The sequence below is a fragment of the Choloepus didactylus genome, chromosome 1 (genome assembly GCF_015220235.1).
Source record: "Choloepus didactylus isolate mChoDid1 chromosome 1, mChoDid1.pri, whole genome shotgun sequence".
Lineage (NCBI taxonomy): Eukaryota > Metazoa > Chordata > Mammalia > Pilosa > Megalonychidae > Choloepus > Choloepus didactylus.
Window position 1 is genome coordinate 189,257,741 of NC_051307.1, and position 18,743 is coordinate 189,276,483.

An 18,743-nucleotide genomic window follows, 5' to 3' on the forward strand; every position below is an offset into this window, starting at 1 on the left:
CTCCCACCAAAATTTTATGTTTTATATTTAATAATTGTTTATAGAAATTGTAATATATTTATGTTGTTTTGATAAGCTCCATAGTAATAACAATTATAGTGATAATGCAATCAAGAAAAAAATTAACCCTTAGACTCTTACAATCACAGAAATAGTTTTAATTTAAAGTTATGTAAGTATTTTTGTGACAGAAGAGTATCAATGAATGACTGAAAGACTTCTGAGCATAAAATGCATTAGGACAAACTTCTTTGCAGGAAGTAAACTGGAAATACAATTCAAAAACAGGAATGCACAATTTGATATGTTCAACTGTTAAAGAACTTGTCTATAATTTTTAATGGAAGATGAAAGATATCAAATTGCTGAGGTATTTATAGTCTATTAGATACAAATAAAGGAGTGAAATAATAGGTTTATTTTTAAATATCAACATGTAAAAAATTCTGAGAATTACCTTTTCTTACAATCATTTATACTCACATATAAGAAATTCAAGACATTAACTTAAAAATATGTGAAGAGGTACACAGGTCTTCAATGTTCTTAAGGGGTTAAGGAAGCAAAATTTGAAGACCACTCCCATACTAGACTTTTTTTTCCTGACCAGCATACCTCCCCCTTTTCCTGATAACAAAACTCTAGACTTTCTTTGAGAAAGCACCTCACTCCCATTCTTAGTCTATTTTTTTCTAAACATGTAATATGTATAATATACATTCCATAATATCCTATAATAATATAGGGTATAAATCCATACAACTAAAAACAATTGCTGACAACTACCTTCTGAGCATTAAATGATACCATCAATTTGGTTTTATATGTACACTTCCTTCTCAAGACTCCAATAGACATTATCTTCTTAATTTTTAAATTCTTCAAAAGTTGGTTAGGATATTACCATTTTTTCACAAATCAGTAAAGCAAGGAACTACCATTGCTACCTTTGTATATTTTCAGTAACAGAGCCAAAATAAGAACAATTGTAGCTAATCTCATCTGGGATCTTAATTAGTACTACAAGTTCTTTTTTATGAGATGAAAATAACATCACTCATGAGAAATATTTAACAGGCTGACAGCAGACAGGCACACACCCTACTTCCATCACCACCACTACATCCGCCACCATTGCCCCACCCTCCCCCAGCTCCAGGGACAACCCCTCACCCCTGCTTGGCCAATCAAATCATTCCATCCTTCTAGCTCTAGTGATTGGTTCATTGGGAGCATGCGACCAAAGTCAGGCCACTGAGACTCAACCCCAGGACTTTTACTGAAACACTGGCAGAAGGTATCCTCTTTTGCTGAGCCTGCTTATGCATGAATATAACACAGAACTAAAAAGAGCTGAGAGGTAAGACAGTTTCCTGAACACTGGATAAAACATTGGACAAAAACTATGGACTCTTCAGTCATATAAGCCAAAATATTCCCTTTCAATTTGAGGTGTCTGTAACTTATAACCAAGAGAGGTTAACTAGTCCCAATCCATCCTCCCTTCAACTCTAGGCTTCAAGCCCCACTGCTCTGGTGATTCCCCAAGGCTCTGCATCCTTGGGCTTGTCAAAATGCTTCTGCTCCACAGCCAGTGGGACCATCATAACAATCAGCACCAACCAAAAAAGCCAACAGAACTGAAGATTTCTAAGGTCCTACTGATGTTGCAATTATTTCAAATGATGGATTTGAAAATCAGGTGACATTAAAGAATTTGGAGATTCTTGCCTCCCTATGTACCAAAAAAAGTACTCAAGATGGAGATAATCTCATACACTGGTGGGGCAACTTTTCTGGGGTTCGAGTTAGCAATAGCCACCAAAATCTAAAATGTACATACCAGTAAGCTGACCTCTTAAAACTGTATATATGTACAGTCAATCCTCATTACTTACAGATTCCATATTTTCAAATTTGCTTACTTGCTAAAATTTATTTGTAACCCCAAAATCAATGCTCACAATGCTTACAAAGTTATTCAAGGTCGTGCATAAAGGGGCAAAAACTTTTGAGTAGCCTGATGCATATTTTCCCAGCTGAGGTGAAAGTAGGCAACATTCTGCCTTCTTGTTTCAGCACTCATACTGTAAACAAGGGTCCTTTCATGGTACCACTTTTTTCACAGTGTTGTGCTTTTTATTGGTGACTTCACATTTAGCAAGGTGCTAAACTGCTGTCCAGTACTCCTATGCACAAGAAGGCTGTGCTATGCCATATGGAGAAAAGATGTGTGTTAGATAAACTTCATTAAGGCACAAATTACAGCGCTGGTGGCTGTGAGTTCACTGTTAACAAAGCAGCAGTATTTATGAAATAAGGTGTCTTTGAAAAGAAGCAAGCATAAAACAAAGTATGTATTGATAGGTTGACAAAAATATTGTGACCAGAGGTTCACAGGGACCTAACTCTGTATTTCTCCTAGTAGTAATGGTTCAGTGTACACTAGTTCAGTGTTTGCAGCAACCTCATAGAACATAACTATGGCAAATAATGACAATCAACTATATTTACTTGTAAATGCATAAAATATTTGTTTAAGAAAACATAAGAAATTGGTAACACTGGTTTCTGGGTGGCTAAAGGACAGAGGTAGAATAGACTCTCCCTATATGTTTGGTACTTTTTTTAATTTTTTACTGTAAGCTATTTAAAATTTAAAATTAAAACTAAATTAAAATTTATTCAAATAAATAAAATCTTCAAATGCTTTGAACAAGCAATTCCTCTACTAGGAAATCATCCAACATATACCCATTCCTATGGGTTCACAAAGATGTATGCAAAAGAATATTCTCTGGGCATTGTTTTCCATTCAAATGGGACTTAACTTTTTATCATATATCCTTTTGAACTGTTTGAATTTTTTTTCAAAGGGCATGCATTTTTAATTTTTTGCCTTTGAAAATTTTTTATTGAGATATAATTCATATACCATAAAATTCATGCTTTTAAAGTACATAATTCAGTGGATTTTAGTGTATTCACAAAGTTGTGCAACCATCACCACAATTGAATTCCAAAATATTTTCATCACCCCAGAAAGATAACCCCATACCCTTTAGCGGTCACTCCCCATTTCCCCAACTCCCTAGCCCCTAGCAACCACTTATCTACTTTCTGTCTTTATGGATTTGCTTATTCTGGATATTTCATATAAATGGAATCATGAAATATGTGACCTTTTATGTATGGTTTATTTCACATGTTGCAGCATGTATCAATAATTCATTCTTTTTTATGGCCAAATAATATTCCATTGGATGGATATACCGCATTTTGTTTATCTACTTACCAACTGATTGACTTTTAGTTTTTCACTTTTTAGCTATTATGAATAATTCTGTCATGAACATTTGTGTACAAGTTGTTGCATGAATATGTTTTCAGTTTTCTTGGATATCTACCCAGGAGTAGAATTTCTGGGTTATATGGTGTCTTAGTTTTCAAGGGTTGCTATAACAAATATCCCAGACTGGTTGACTTAAACAACAGAAATCTATTGTCTTATAGTTTTGGAGTCTAGAAGTCCAAAATTAAGGTATCAGCAGCCATGCTTTCTCCAAAATCTGTAGCATTCTGGTGGTGGCTTCCTGGCAGCTCATAACTCAGTCTCTGCCTCTGTCACAGGGTCATCTGCCTCCTTCTGTCTCCTCCTCACACCTCCTGCTGACTGGGTCTGAATTTCCTTTGCTTATAAGGACCCAGCCATATTCAGTTAAGGCCCTCCCTGATTCAGTTTAGCCTCACTTAACTGATAACATCTTTAAAGATCCTGTTTAAAAGTGGGTTCAAAGCCACAGGACCAGAGGACTTGTTAGGACTTGAAAATGTTTTTGTGGGAGACATAATTCAATATATACTTCAACTCTATTTCTTTTTGGGGCACTGACAAACTTTTTTCAGAGTTGGTAACCAGCAATGCAAGAGGGTTCCAATTTCTCCACATCCTAGTTAACACTTATTATTGTCTGTTTTTTTTTTATTATAGCCTAGTGGATGTTAAGTGTACTTTCAATTTCTAAACTAGTTTTTAAAAAGATTATTCAAAGAGGCATCTAACACATGAATAAACAAAGACCAGTGGAATAGAACAGAAAGTGCAGAATTGTGGCATCTCAAATCACTAGGGTAAAGACAAAACTTTTTAATAAACGGTATTGAAAGAACTGGGTAGCAATTTGGAAAAAGATAAAACTAGTTTCCTATCTCATATCATACATTAAACTCCAATAGAATAGAGATCTAAATGTAAAAACTGAAACCAGGCACTAGAAAAAAATTATGGGTGAATTCCTCCTTGATGTAGGCAAAGGCTTTCTAACTCTGACCCCAAATCCAGGGGCAACAAAAGATTAAAACATCTGACATATAAATAGAAAAAAATTACATGGCAAAAAAGACCAATGTCAAAACACAACTGACAAGCTAAAAGAAAGTATTCATAACAGATACAATAGATAAAGAACTAATGAATAAAAGAATTCTTAAAAACTGAGGGACAAAACACAAAAAAAAGAAGAAGAAAAAAACTGAGGAACAAAGGACCAAACACCTAGTAGAAAAGTGAGAAAAAAGCATGAACATATACTTCACAAAATGATATAAAAATGGTCCTCAAACATATTTTGAAAAAATTCAAATCACTCATAATTAAAGAAATGTAAATTAGAGCAACACAGAGATACCAATTCTCACCTATCAGACTGGCAAAATTTTTAAAATATGACAATATACCCTGTTGGTGAGGCTGTGGGGAGAGAGGCACTCTCAATATATTGCTGGTGGTAATGCAAATTGGTACTACCCTTCTGGATGGCAATTTGACAATATCTAACAAAACTTCTTATGCATTTATGCAAATGAACTGATATGGAGTAATTTCTAGGATATACTGTTAATGAGAAAAGCAAAATGCCAAAGAGTATCTACAGATTATGATCCTTTATGTAAAAATTAAAAGAGAGATATAAGAAAAGACACATGTATCTGCTCTTTTCTGCAGAAGAAATCAAGGGAGAATAGCCAGAAACTAAAGAAACTGATTTCCTACAGGCAGTGACTGTGAAAGGGGTGGAAAAGGAGAGAGAAATGGTAACAGAGGTAACAGAGATGAAGAGGAAATGCCACTTCTCTGAGTATATCTTTCTGTAAAGCTCAGACCCTTAGAACCGTAATATTATTTCACATGCCTTCACATACTCAAAATATAAACAAACAAAACCAATCAGAATGGGTTGGGGGTGGAAATCCCAAAATGGAATACAAACACTAAAAAAAAAAACCTAAATGTATTACAACTGAATAACAGAACCACATAAAGAGAGTAGGGAAGAAAAGAACCAACCTAATATCTTTACTGGATGCTAAAAGGTTAAAGAAAAAAAAAAGAACTGGACATAAATGGTCTAATCTAGTCAGTAAATATCTTTGTCACAGGGATATGGGCTAGCAAGTCTAAAATTCCTAGAACCAAACAATTAAGCAAATATGTTGTAGATGAGAGAAGTTACAAATAAGGAAAGGTATTGGACTGGAATCTGAGGTATCAGTATAGGCAGACAGCTGTGGACATACAGATGTGTGTGTACCCCTGGTTAGGATATGTACATATGTTTCCTAGATCTGTCTGCTGAGAAGGCCTAGGAGCAATGGCACTCCAGCAAAACATGCACACCACATACCCAATCTCAGTTTCTAAACACCATTCGCCAATAAAAGGAATCACAGCTCCCTGGAGAAGTGGTTGATTGCAGGGAAGGGGTAGGGAAAATACAAGACGTGCCTGGAGATCTTGAGGTGACAGAAAGTAAGAAAGTGCTCAACAAAGAATGGGGACTTGTTGCAGGAACAAGGGGCCAATCTGAAGGATGCCTAATGGCCAAAGCTGGAACAATATTAGCAACAAAATAAATAATGATAGCATTGGATTTTATCCCATAGAATAAAATAAATATCCATGAGTCAATACTGATATAAATAATTGAATAAATAAATACATGGGGTAAAGGGACAGCTCTTCATTACAGAAGAATTCCAAGTAATACATCTAGAAGGAAAGAGGGAAATAGAAAATCAACATTAAATAAAGACCACAGTAATAACTGTTGCTGACAAAATCCACCAATGGATGCTAAAATTAGTGAGCGAAGTTTGAGGAGAAACAGGATATCTGCATTGTTTCAAAGAACCTCCTCTCAAGATATTTCTTAACTACAAAGGGAAAGATAGAATCTTTACAATGGAGAAAACCCACAGATCACACCTTCACCAAATAGCAAGGTTAACATCATCACTAATAAGACATATTAGCAACGTGAACCCTTGTGATATGATGCACTGAGGACACATAATCATTTCTGTAGTATTATCACCAAAAATGCATAATCTCATTCCAGTCATGAAAAAACATCAAACAAACCCTAGTAGACAGTCTACAAAATGCCTGGCCAGTACTCTTCAAAATGGCCAAAGTCATAAAAGACAAGGAGACTGAGGAACTGTCACAGATTGGAGGAGACTAAGGTGACATGACAACCAAATGCAATGTGGGATCTTAGAGCAGAAAAACTATGTTAGTGGAAAAACTGGTGAAGTGCATGTGACGTCTGTAGATTACTTAACAGTATTGTCTCAATGTTAATTTCTTCATTTTGATCATTGAACTTTGTGTTATGGAAGATGTTAACATCACGGGAAACCAGGTGAGAGCTATAAAGGGAACTCTCTGTACTATTTTTGCAACCTTTACCTAAGTCTAAAATCAGCTCAAAATAGAAAGTTACAAAATAAAAAGTAAAAGATTGAATCCCTGATGAAAAAGAGGAAAGGGAGGGAGGGAAGGAGGAGAAGCCTGTGAGAATTCTTGAAGCCTCATTCAGCAGAGGCCCTGGGACCAGACCATGCTTACATGTACCTGAAGAAAGAAAGGCCCCTTGCTTTACTTCACATGTATGTTCTTCCAAGTTTCATAAAGTTGGCAAGGTTTCAGTGTTTATAAGAAAGTCTAAAGCTATGCTGGTCCGATCTGGTAGCCCCTAGTCATTTAAGACAACTGAGTATTTGAAATGCGGCTAGTCGATATTGAGATGTACTAAAAGAGTGTAAAATACATGTGGGATTTCAAAAGTTTAGGACAAAAAAATGTAAAATATCTCAAATTTTATATTGATCAGCACCAAGAGGCAGTTGCATGAGACACACAAAGAAATTATAATAATTTGCATCTATTGGGTCAAATAAAATATCTTATAAAAATAGATTTCACCTGTTTTACTTTTTTAACATAACTACTAGAAAATTTTAAATTGCATATGTGGCTCTCATTATATCTCTGTTGTACAGAGCTGGTCTAAAGTCTCAGGAAATGGAATGCTTGCCAAGGTATCAGTAGGTACAGGTTAGTGTTCAAGGCAAAGTATGTACATAAAATACTCAAACACTGCCCAAGTCTCCTGGATCTCAAGAGACCTAGAGATGTGCTTCTTTGCAGATCAAATATTTTTTCTTAGGGATTTGGAGTGTGGGGATTTGTAAGGGGAACACAGAGATTGGAGGTACAGATTTTAACCATAAATTACTAGGGTAATGTTAGCCTAGAACCAGCTCAAACCAACTCACAAGGGCCAACTGCACAGTCACTGGTAAAAACTAAATTATTTAAACTAAAAAATAAATTATATTTTAAAAAGTCATCACTTCCTAATTATTTTACCATACTTCACTATTATCTATGCTGAAGTTTCTTTGTATCTATCTTTACATTTGTCTATATGGTGGAAATAAAATATTATACTGTGCTACTGCAGGTCTTTTTCCAACTCCACATTTGGTGATTTTATGCTGATAGCTCAAAATCAGCCACAGTGGGAGTTTTTATATTATGAAAACTGGAAAATGACATAATTCAGGGTTTCTTTTTTTTTTAGATCAAGTGGTTAAACATTTTCAGCCTTTAAGATGGTACTAAAATCATAGGACATCAAAAGGACAGATAATAACAAGTGTTGAAGAGGATGTGGTGTGGAGAAATTGTAACTATCATATGCTGCTGGTGAGTTAAGCACAATTACCATATTACCATATTTGGTATATTCCCAAGAAAAATGAAAACATATTACCACACAAAAACTCGTACACAAATGCTCATAGCAACATTATTCAAAAGAACCAAAATCTGGGAACAACCCAAATGTACATCAACCAATGAATGGGTAAACAAAATATGGTTTATCCGTACAACAGAATATTTGGCAATAAAAAGGAATGAAGTATTGATAGATGCTACAACACGGGAGGAACCTTGAAAACTTTATGCTAAGTGAAATAAACCAGACACAGAAGACCAGAAGTTATATGATTTCAATTAGATGAAATGTCCAGAATAGGAAATTCCATAGAGACAGAAAGCAGATTGTTGGTTGCCAAGGGCTGGAAGGATGGAGGGAAATGGGGAGAGATTGCTAATGGGTACAGGGTTTCTCTGGGGGGTGATGAAATATTCTAAAATTGATTGTGATGATTGATGGTTATACAACTCTTTGGATATACTTAAAAACCAATGAATTGTATAGTTTAAACAAGTGAACTGTATGGTATATAAATTTACATTTTATTAAAGCTCAAAAAAATATCCCAAGGACACCTTTTCTCAGCTTTTCCCAGATGTGGGTAACTGGGACTCAGAGGACTGGGAAACAACATTGAAAAAACAAACCCCACTGTCCCATCCTGGGACACACAAAAGAGAGGAAAATGCAGTTTCCTAGGAGGACCCTCTAGAAGAGAGGTTCCTAACCAGAGGCCGCGGGCTATGTCTAGCCCACAGGCATGTTTAATTTTGAGCCAACATTTTTAAATCATAAGATTTCACATTTTTTTGTTGCTTTATTAGGTAACTTTCTTGGAGTAAAGTAGGAACAGGTTGGAAGTAAAGCAGTTATCTTAGGTTAGTTGCCTTTTTCTTACTCCCTTGTTATGGTCTCTTTGAAATGTTCTTTTATTGAAAGTTTTCTTTTTTTAATTTTTTTTTTTCATACAGTTGATTTAAAAAAGAAAAAAAAGTTTAAAAAAAAAAAAAAAAAAGGAAAAAAATATGTAGTGCCCCCTTGAGGAGCCTGTAGAGAATGCAGGGGTATTGGCCTACCCCACCCTCGATGGTTGCTAACATGACCACAGACATAGGGGACTGGTGGTTTGATGGGTTGAGCCCTCTACCATAGGCTTTACCCTTGGGAAGACGGTTGCTGCAAAGGAGAGGCTAGGCCTCCCTATAATTTTGCCTAAGAGCCTCCTCCCGAATGCCTCTTTGTTGCTCAGATGTGGCCCTCTCTCTCTAGCTAAGCCAACTTGAAAGGTGAAATCACTGCCCTCCCCACTACGTGGGATCAGACACCCAGGGGAGTGAATCTCCCTGGCAACATGGAATATGACTCCTGGGGAGGAATGTAGACCTGGCATCGTGGGACGGAGAACATCTTCTTGACCAAAAGGGGGATGTGAAAGGAAATGAAATAAGCTTCAGTGGCAGAGAGATTCCAAAAGGAGCCGGGAGGTCACTCTGGTGGGCACTCTTACGCACACTTTAGACAACCCTTTTTAGGTTCTAAAGAATTGGGGTAGCTGGTGGTGGATACCTGAAACTATCAAACTACAACCCAGAACCCATGAATCTCGAAGACAATTGTATAAAAATGTAGCTTATGAGGGGTGACAGTGGGATTGGGAAAGCCATAAGGACCACACTCCACTTTGTCTAGTTTATGGATGGATGAGTAGAAAAATAAGGGAAGGAAACAAACAGACAAAGGTACCCAGTGTTCTTTTTTACTTCAATTGCTCTTTTTCACTTTAATTATTATTCTTGTTATTTTTCTGTGTGTGCTAATGAAGGTGTCAGGGATTGATTTAGGTGATGAATGTACAACAATGTAATGGTACTGTGAACAATCGAATGTACAATTTGTTTTGTACGACTGCGTGGTATGTGAATATATCTCAATAAAATGAAGATTAAAAAAAAAGATTTCACATTTTTTAAAAATCCCTATTTCCTAAATCTCTTGAAAAATCAGAAGACAGCATGGCCTGATTCCCATGATCAGCACCAGGAGGCAGTTGCATGAGATACAAGCTCCCCCACACACACACTGCCTGTCACTTCTCTTCCACTCAGGCTGAGAGTCTGTTCCCACTTATCATCCCAGCTGCCCTAAAAAAAGTTTATGAAACGAATGTGCTTGTCTCCATTTAAAACAGAAAACAAAGACTTGAGAAATATGTGAGTTTTAAGAAAAATGAGTGACATCAGAGAGCTGCGTGGGAGTGAACATGGTTGTCCTGATTCAGAGGCTAACAAGTTATGCCGGTGTCAAAAGCACTAGCTTTTCCTTACATGCACCTGTCTCACTCATTTATGTGGCCTGTCTGACCCTGGTGGGTTTGTGAGGGTGCGATTCCTGCATTCGATCCTAAGCACGATGAAGGCAGCACCATGTCTGTTATCTGGTTCACAGTTTATCTCTAGTGTCTAGCACAAGATTTGGCACAAAATAAAGGACTCACTAACCATGTGATGAGTGAGGGAACAGACGCAGCCCGTGTCCTTGAGCCCTTCATCCCTGCAGGAGACACTTAAACTGAAAAAGCACATGGAGCTCACTCTGTGCCTCTCTTTACGCCCAAGATAGCAGCGTAGGAGTCCAAGCCAGTGCTTTTTATATGTCTGGGTAACATCTGTTGATTACTTATTGCAGAAGCAGTTTTCAGAAAACTTGTAACTGATCAAAATATTTCAGATAATTGGAGGATAGACAGTGCCGCAACATCCACACGAGAGAGGAAACCCTCCTGATGGTCGAGGGCAAAACTGCATGAAGCAGCATGATAATCCTATGAATCAAGTTGCCCAGCAGGTTACCAAAGAAGACTTTGTCAATTTGGTTATATACTATGTATGGATGAAAGGAATCAGAGATCTGTATAGAAAAGGTAGTGAAATTAAAAACTGCGAAGTGAAAATTGAACTGCTTGTGAGCTATGACCCACAAAAACAACTCATTATTGAGGAACCCTATAATGAGAATGGCTCTGACTTTGAGACTGCATACCAGCAGTGTGTTAGGTGCAGCAAAGCATTTTTAGAGAAGTCACAATAAAGCTGCATCCATTCACTGCCGAATGCTAACAATGATTAACATCCTTACAATGATGTTCCAGGTTTTTCTATTAATCAATGTGTTAAAGTGTAATGCTCAAGGCCACAACTCTTTTTTCAATTGGCTTACTGTTTCTTATCTTAAAAAATAATTATAGATGGAAATCAATGTTGTGTTTGGCAGAAAAATTAATAAAAATCTTTGATTCAGACAGTTTATGGGTACATTAAACATTCTTAAACAAATTGGACCGCTTATCTTGCCCCAATTATGAAAACAGTGGAACAAACAAAATAGTAGAACCATAAAATATAATGTTTTGTGTGCGTTTTATAACATAGTCATTTCTTTCCAATGCTTAACCTTAAGGTACAAATTCAGTGACAGCCAGCATTCTAATTTGCTTAATCATAATCTTAATAAATAATGAATTAAAACATCACTTTAAGGTCCAACTCAATACCTTAGCTCCGTGAGACTTTTAAATAATCTACCTCTTCAGTAAGTTGATACATATAACTTGATGGACAGATGTCTTCTATTTACCAATTACTTCTCATCTTTTTACCCCCAGGCCTTTTGTCAATTTACATACCCCTAGTCATAGGAGTTCACAATTTTGATTGGAAGTATTCTAATTCATACAAACACCCATAGTGCGCACTTGTATGCTAAAAGGATAGGCAAAAAGAATGATTTATGGAATTAATCTTTAGCATCTTTGATTATTCTTAATGTTTATTTGTCTAGTTTATTTCATAAGGAAGTCAGCTTTTAAAGGCTCCCATTTGGACCCCACTTTGCCTCTGAAATTTAATTATATCCAGAAAGGACACTGTATGCTATTTTATCTAATGCTCACTTTGACAAATGTGTCTGTTTTTATATGAACATATAACCCAAATGTCAAATACATATTGGCTTTGATAGGAAAGAATAATTTAAAAAGTGGGAAAAAGAGAATTCTATTGTATTGAAGTCCTTAAATAATGTTAAGTGATCTTTTATCAGTGTTTCATTTATAAGAGGATATAGGTAATTTCTGTGTACTTTAAGATAACTAATTTCCAATTCATTTGGATATATATCAGAAAAATTATTTTTAAAATAAACTTGAAAGTATAAAAATAGAAAAAATTTTTAAAAACTCATGGAGCCCAGCATTTCTTCCTTCTCTGACCTCACCTCCATTCTACATACAGGCTACTCTCCCAATCATATTTAATTCAAGGAGAAGTACAGCCCTCTGGAGCGTGTCACAGGGTGGACTGTTTCACTCGTGTAGGTTTAAAATGCCCGCGAGATCCAGCCTCCACACACCTCGTGGGGTGCAGGGCACTGGCCTGGGGTTGGTACTCACGCTTGAGGAGGTATCCCGAGGAGTGGGCGGCGACGACATGAAGCACCGTGCAGCCATCCTCGTCCTTCTGGTTGATGCGGCCTTTCCACTCAGGCTTGTATTCCATTAACCACCTGAAAAGATGGTTTTCCTCTGGAGGGAATTAAAATGTGGTACTGGTTTTATTTTCTACATACAGATAATCAGTAAAGCAAATCAATGGGTACCATACCAAGGGAAGCAAATGGGAACATACTTTCCACTCATGAAAAACAGATGTGAGGAGACACAAGCACGGGTTGAAAAACTGAAAGGATGAGTTACAGAAAGTTATTTGGTCAGGTTCCCTAGAACACAGCAGTTGGCCCTCTGAGCTGGAGAGAAAATGAACCTGATTTACTAACGGATAGCTCTCAGGAGAAAGAAAATGAGAGAGACGGGACAGGGCAGAGAAGGAGCTAAGCAAGGATGGGGTCTCAGCTGGAGTCTGCTTCAGCCTGATTCCACAGGGAGCTCTGCACCACCACAGAGTTGGCCCCAGGTTGAGGCAGGAGGGCAACCTTTTGTACCCTATGTCAGTCCGTCAGGAGCTACAGAATGCCCCCAGAGAGGGAGGTGAAGTCGGGGGAGTAACCTCACTGGAAAGCGGTGCTGTTGGCAAAGAGCAAATTTCTAAAGAGGGCAGTTGTGATTAGTTAGCAGCCAACACTCACTGCACCTGGGAAATGAGGGCACTGGAGATGAAGGGGATCTGTGCACTACTGCATTACAATCCATAGGACACACATATTAAGTACTTTTCTAGGCCCCTGAGATTGAGGAAAGTTTCACACTTTTGCAAACTCAACAGACACCATTTGTCACCATATCAGAGTTTTCCTCTGAGAAACTAATCAGGGATAAACTTGCAGACTTGATCTTATCAATACCCTCCTGTAACTGCAGGAGCTAAAAAAGCAGGCACAGTGGGAAGTCATGACATTCATAAACAGAGGCACACTTCTCTGGATTTCATGCTCCTAATTTGGAACTGGGAGAACTGGATTAAAATTGTTTTTAATCACACTTTATTTTTTAAATGTTTTATCCAAGCCCTTTGTAAGGATAAAATTTCTTATTAACTCCCCAATACACGAAATAGATAATAGTAGGGCAAATCGGATAAAGCAAAGATGAGGGACCAGGGCCCCAAGACACTGGCCACCCTTCCCCTATTCTGGGAAGACGACATAGCATAGAACATGAAGACTAGACAAGATCTCTCAGCCAATGCCAGCTCTAAAATGGTATGTCCAGCAGTAATGCCACATGTTCTTGGAAAAGAAAAACAGGCTTCTAACTAAAGTTTGTGTATGTGTGTATGTATGAGTGTGCCAATGATAAAATAAAAATATTTAAAAATGTAAATCCTATAGCCAAGTAGTCAAGCCTCAAAGAAAAAGTTTTATGAAAACGGCAGTCCTTTAAAAGAACCACAACCAAAAAGCGTCAGCAACTGCTGTGTTTCCCTTGGGATTCTCCCAGCTGTTATCCTAGAGCACAGCAGTTGGCCCTCAGAGCTGGAAAGAAAATGAACCGGGAAAAGGACCAAAGCTGCGTTTTCCCAGCAGGAGGCAACTCTCCACAGCTCTCCTGGGAGCTCTGCCCAGCAGCAGCTGCCTGTCATCAGTTCCCTCCTCGGGTCCCAGGGCTCCACTCTGCTGCCTGGATCTGTCTAGGAACACAGAATCCTTTCAATTTGGGCCTCCTTTAGCTACAAAGTCCCAGAAGAAATAAAATGATGCTGTTTTCCTGTTTCCTGTCTTTAAAACACTTGAGTAGCTAAATTCTGGTTTCACTTCAGCTCAGCAGTCCCCCGATGCTGGAGGGGCAACCTGGAGGGCACGGAACCGGAGTACACTCACGTGCTCGGATACAGAGTCGCATGAGGGCATGAAGAGGGTATGGTCCGATACTCTCAATATTTGCACCAATGGAGATGAGCCACTGGACTAACTTGGGCATCTGTTCCATTTTCTCATAAAGTCCAATGAAGACATATTTCTGGAGAAAACAAAAACAACTAGAAAAATGGTGGAAGTCACCACAGCAATATGAAACTTCGAATTCCTTCACCCATACAATTTGTAACCATTAAAACATGGAACAGCTGTGGTGAAGGTATAAATAAATTTGTGATGAAGCAGCTAAAGGGGAAGGCCCCAAATACAAGGCAGAAGATGCCTGATTGAAACCAAATGAAACAATAGGCCACCTTACCTCAAAGAGACTTTTCAGTGATAACTCTGGGACATGGATATTTCTTGGTAGTCGGTCTTTTCTCACTGACAGAAGTAGAAATGACTGACGGGAGGGGAGAAAAAGAAAAAGTTGGAACAGTAACATTCTCCACATAGGTTATTTAAACACACCTCTAGTCTCGTCTCTTTTTTATTAAGCTACCTGCCAAATTTTACATCCTGGGCCATGATAAAGTCTTTCTAACCAACTTCCTGTTCTTGCTGAGGGTTAAACTTTCTCTGCATTTTCTCAAAGACTAAGGCCAGGAGCCACTGGTGTCAGGCAACATTTTGGAGAGAAGTAGCAATGCAGTAAAAAGTTCTTAAAGCTTAGCAAGCAAAAGACTCAACACCTTTAAAATAGCCCATCCCAAATGATCCTTTGGAACACATGAGTGTTCCAGAAGCCCCAACTATCTGGGGCCTTTTAACCCTAGCTAGTGGTGGGCTGGAGCCGGCTCCTATTAACTAGTGAGAAGCAACTGTGTGCATCTCTTCCCTACTCCAACACCATGTTAGTAGCCTGAAATTGGCCATGGTGAGAGTATTTACACCGTGGAAATTGGCGAATGCTACAATTCAGAGTTGTTGCGTTTTTTTGTTTGTTTTTGTTTTTTGTTTTTTTTCCAGAGAGCCAGTTGTTAAACCACTGACTGTATGTAAACTCACCGAAGGAACTGAAGTTCAGAGAGGTTAAGCAACCTTTCCCAGGTCACACAGACAATAAGTGGTAGCACATCCTGAGAGGCCTAAGAATTCCAGCCTCTGGATTGGCCCTGACAGGAGACCCAATCATGGCTATGCACAGGAGGCAGCAGCAGACTCAGCTCCAACCTCCCTTGGGCATGCCCTAGCCACTGGGGACCTGGGGCCACAGGCACCTGTCCTATGGCCACTTCTTGCTTCTAGTCTCTTTCAGCTTAACACTCACTCTTAACTGCTTACCCTAATCAGGCCCCAGATAGCATGTTCAGGATTCTGACAGTCCTAATTGCTGGTCTAGCATTTACGCAATGATGCCTCTGTCTCCAGTATTTGGGAATGACCTGCACCCCACTGCTGGCAGAATGTTGAACCCACTGCTTGGGCATTCCCTATTAGGAGCTGCCTGGCTCCCGCTGCCTCATTTCCCACCTGGGCCATGGAGCTCTATTCACCTCTACCCCACAGGGGGCATAGGAGACACAAGTGATTCTTTTTCTGAGCATGATTATTGAACTACATTCCTGTTGATAAGGCCTGAAGCTTCCTACTCACAGATCTGCCCTAGCACTCGGAATCACAGAATTAAAAAACAATTTAAAAAATTGTTTTTTTAAATAAAGCAGAAAGATTAAATAAGCAGGATAGATCTCTTAGTCCAACCATCTTATCCGAAGACAGAACATACTAGTCCTCCTTTTAACAGTACCTGGGTTTCTGACTCCTAGTTACCCAAGTGTCCAGTCTGTTTTCCTCATCCTTCCTGCCTGTCCTCAGACCTCTTAATTTGGAGTAAATGTCACGAAGCCCCTGGCTGGACTTTGGAGAGTTTCCCTTTGACCTCCTGAAACTATACACATATTTGTCTGTGCATGCAGAGGGAGTCTCGTAGATTTCATTCAATTTTCAAGGACTCCATGACCTTTCCAAAAAGTTAAGAATTGTCTATTCTAAAGTCACTCAGTCTGCCTGGATCCAGAGTCCTTATGGGTTGCTCTTGCTTTTGGTGACGTTTCTGAACTGCCAGACTTTGGAAAGCCCACATATCCTTTCCAGCCAAGTTCCCAGCATCAGCCAGAGCATGCTCATGAGTGCTCAGAGCCCATCCTCAATGACAACTACCAGTCATTGGACACTTAGCACATACCAGGCATTAGCTCACTGCCTGCCACATTGCAAGTCTTCAACATTAGCTGACATTATTTTTAGGTGTTCTTGGTTCATCATTTCTAATCCTCACCAAAACCACAAGAGACAGAGTTATAATCTGCAATTTACAAATGAGGAAATGAGACTCAGAGGGGAAGTAATTAGCCCAAAATGTAAGTGGAGGATTAGGATTCCAGGAGACATCTGTGTGACCCTGAAACCCGGGCTCTGTCCATCTTCTCCTCCACTTCGTGTATTCCTGGCCCTGGGTTCAAGTCCTACAGCCTTACTTAGCTGTGCCCACAAAAACACTCTTAACTTCACAGATAGGTCATCCAGGCTCACACTAGATAATGCAGTGCAAAAAGGATTATGAAGATGAACATGCAACTGTTTATTTTCCTCATTCCACATTACCATTAGCATCTGGACTTTACATTTGTTTGATGGCAATGGGAACACAGCAAGGAGTGAGGTTGTCACAAGCTGAGTGTTTTTCCTATCTTAAAAAAAAAAACAAAACTAGAAACCAGCTAACTAATATAACTCAATGATTTACATCTTTAATGATGTTCCGGTTAAAAAGTTATTCTGGCATCAAGACAAACAAATAGTAAATTACATTTCCCCAGTGTCAATGGAGAGGAATCATTTAATCAAGAATGTACTTTCCCCTCAATACAGCCACCTCCCTTTACTTACAGGCCATAATCCTTTCTTTGCCAACTTTTCTATTACAGATTGCCACACTTCTGTTGAGAATCCAGTAGTGAAAATACGATCAAAGCAGGGCAAGCAACTTTGCAAAACAATGGGGTCACCTAAAACAAAGTTCCATAGTTTAGAAATTTTAACTTGAGGAAAGTCTATAAACATTTGGGGAAAGGCCTTCCAATTAAGACCACACTTACAAATGGAAATTAAAGATACCAGAAAGGCAGACATTTTTAAAGTGTAAAGTTCTATAGAGTTGACTGGCACTCATTTTAAGTGCACCTATACAATCAATCCCCTAAGAGTTAGACAGCAGAACATTAGCTAAGATTCATTTAGCTATTCTATTTGCTGAGCACAGTGATACGTGCTTTGTATTTCACCCCTCAAACAAACCAGTTAGGCAGTGTATTATCCCCATTTACAGAGGAGAAAATAGAAACTTAAGAGAAGTTCTGAAACACACTTCCTTTAAGAAAGATGTGACAAATTATAATTGTCACCTGACAGATGAGAAACTATAACAAATGAGAAAACCAAACCCAGATCTACCAACTCTTTCAATCAATACACACTCTTCTAACCAGTGGCCTGTCAACCTAGTCCGTATTCTGATTCCCCCAACCACATTTCTCAAACTCATGGAAGAAGACATCCAAGGGCACAGGTCAGGTGTCCAGAGTAACTAGGCACCTTTTCCAAAGTTATCAGTTTCCAAATAAATAAGTAAATATCAAAAGAAACATGTAGAAAAGGATTCAAATTTTCCATATATATATTTTTCAAAATTTAGAAATTGGGCTGTGGGTATTCATTTGTCCTCCAAATAGGGGTACTGTGTTAGACAAGTATCAAATGCACTGCCCTGAGAAACAGTTGTTTGGAATTGCCAGAACTACAGCCCGGCTCCTGATGGAACAGTGACTCTTAGAAGATACAGAGAAGACAGTGAGGAAATGGTAGGGGATGGACCAAGCCTGTGGGTGAAGAGGAAAAGGAACCTGGCTTCAGGAAGCATCAGCAGAAGGGTGACTGCTTCAGAAAGATGCTGGTTCGCCAGCGTCTTTCTAAGAGACCTCTGCCTCTCTGTCCAGGGGGCACGGCTGTGCCTCCCACTTCCCACTGCCTGCTATTGCTCTTGCCCACTCTGTGTATGAAATTTGTCAAAATCTTTAAGATTTCATCCACAGACCACAGGAGTTGCTTTCCCACAATAGATATGGGAACAGTTGAATCTATTGTCAGCAGTGAGTTCCCCACTTCTGAAAGCCAAATACCATTTTTTTTCACGAATTCTAACATGTGCCATTTTCCACATTCTAACATCTCTTAAATCAGGACATGTCTGACTATTGCTGTTTTCACTAGCAGAACATTAATCAATGGTAAACTTTAAATTAGTAC

The 18,743-nt window shown here is 38.6% G+C and overlaps 1 protein-coding gene across 5 annotated transcripts in view; it reads right to left on the reverse strand.

Annotated features, from left to right (window-relative positions):
- The window catches only part of TRANK1 (tetratricopeptide repeat and ankyrin repeat containing 1), a 220,691-nt gene that overhangs the window by 152,714 nt on the left and 49,234 nt on the right, over positions 1 to 18,743 (reverse strand). For 4 of the 5 annotated variants that reach the window (XR_005218462.1, XR_005218461.1, XR_005218468.1 and 1 more), the window contains exons 5-8: positions 17,328 to 17,446; positions 14,755 to 14,838; positions 14,400 to 14,538; positions 12,517 to 12,648 (exon numbers count right to left, since the gene is read on the reverse strand). Coding sequence is in view for 1 of the 5 variants with exons in the window: in XM_037847084.1 (XP_037703012.1) it covers positions 12,517 to 12,648; positions 14,400 to 14,538; positions 14,755 to 14,838; positions 17,328 to 17,446 (474 nt within the window). In the remaining 4 variants the exon portion in view is untranslated. The remainder of the gene's footprint in view (positions 1 to 12,516; positions 12,649 to 14,399; positions 14,539 to 14,754; positions 14,839 to 17,327; positions 17,447 to 18,743) is intronic. The other variant, XR_005218469.1, reaches the window with a different exon arrangement.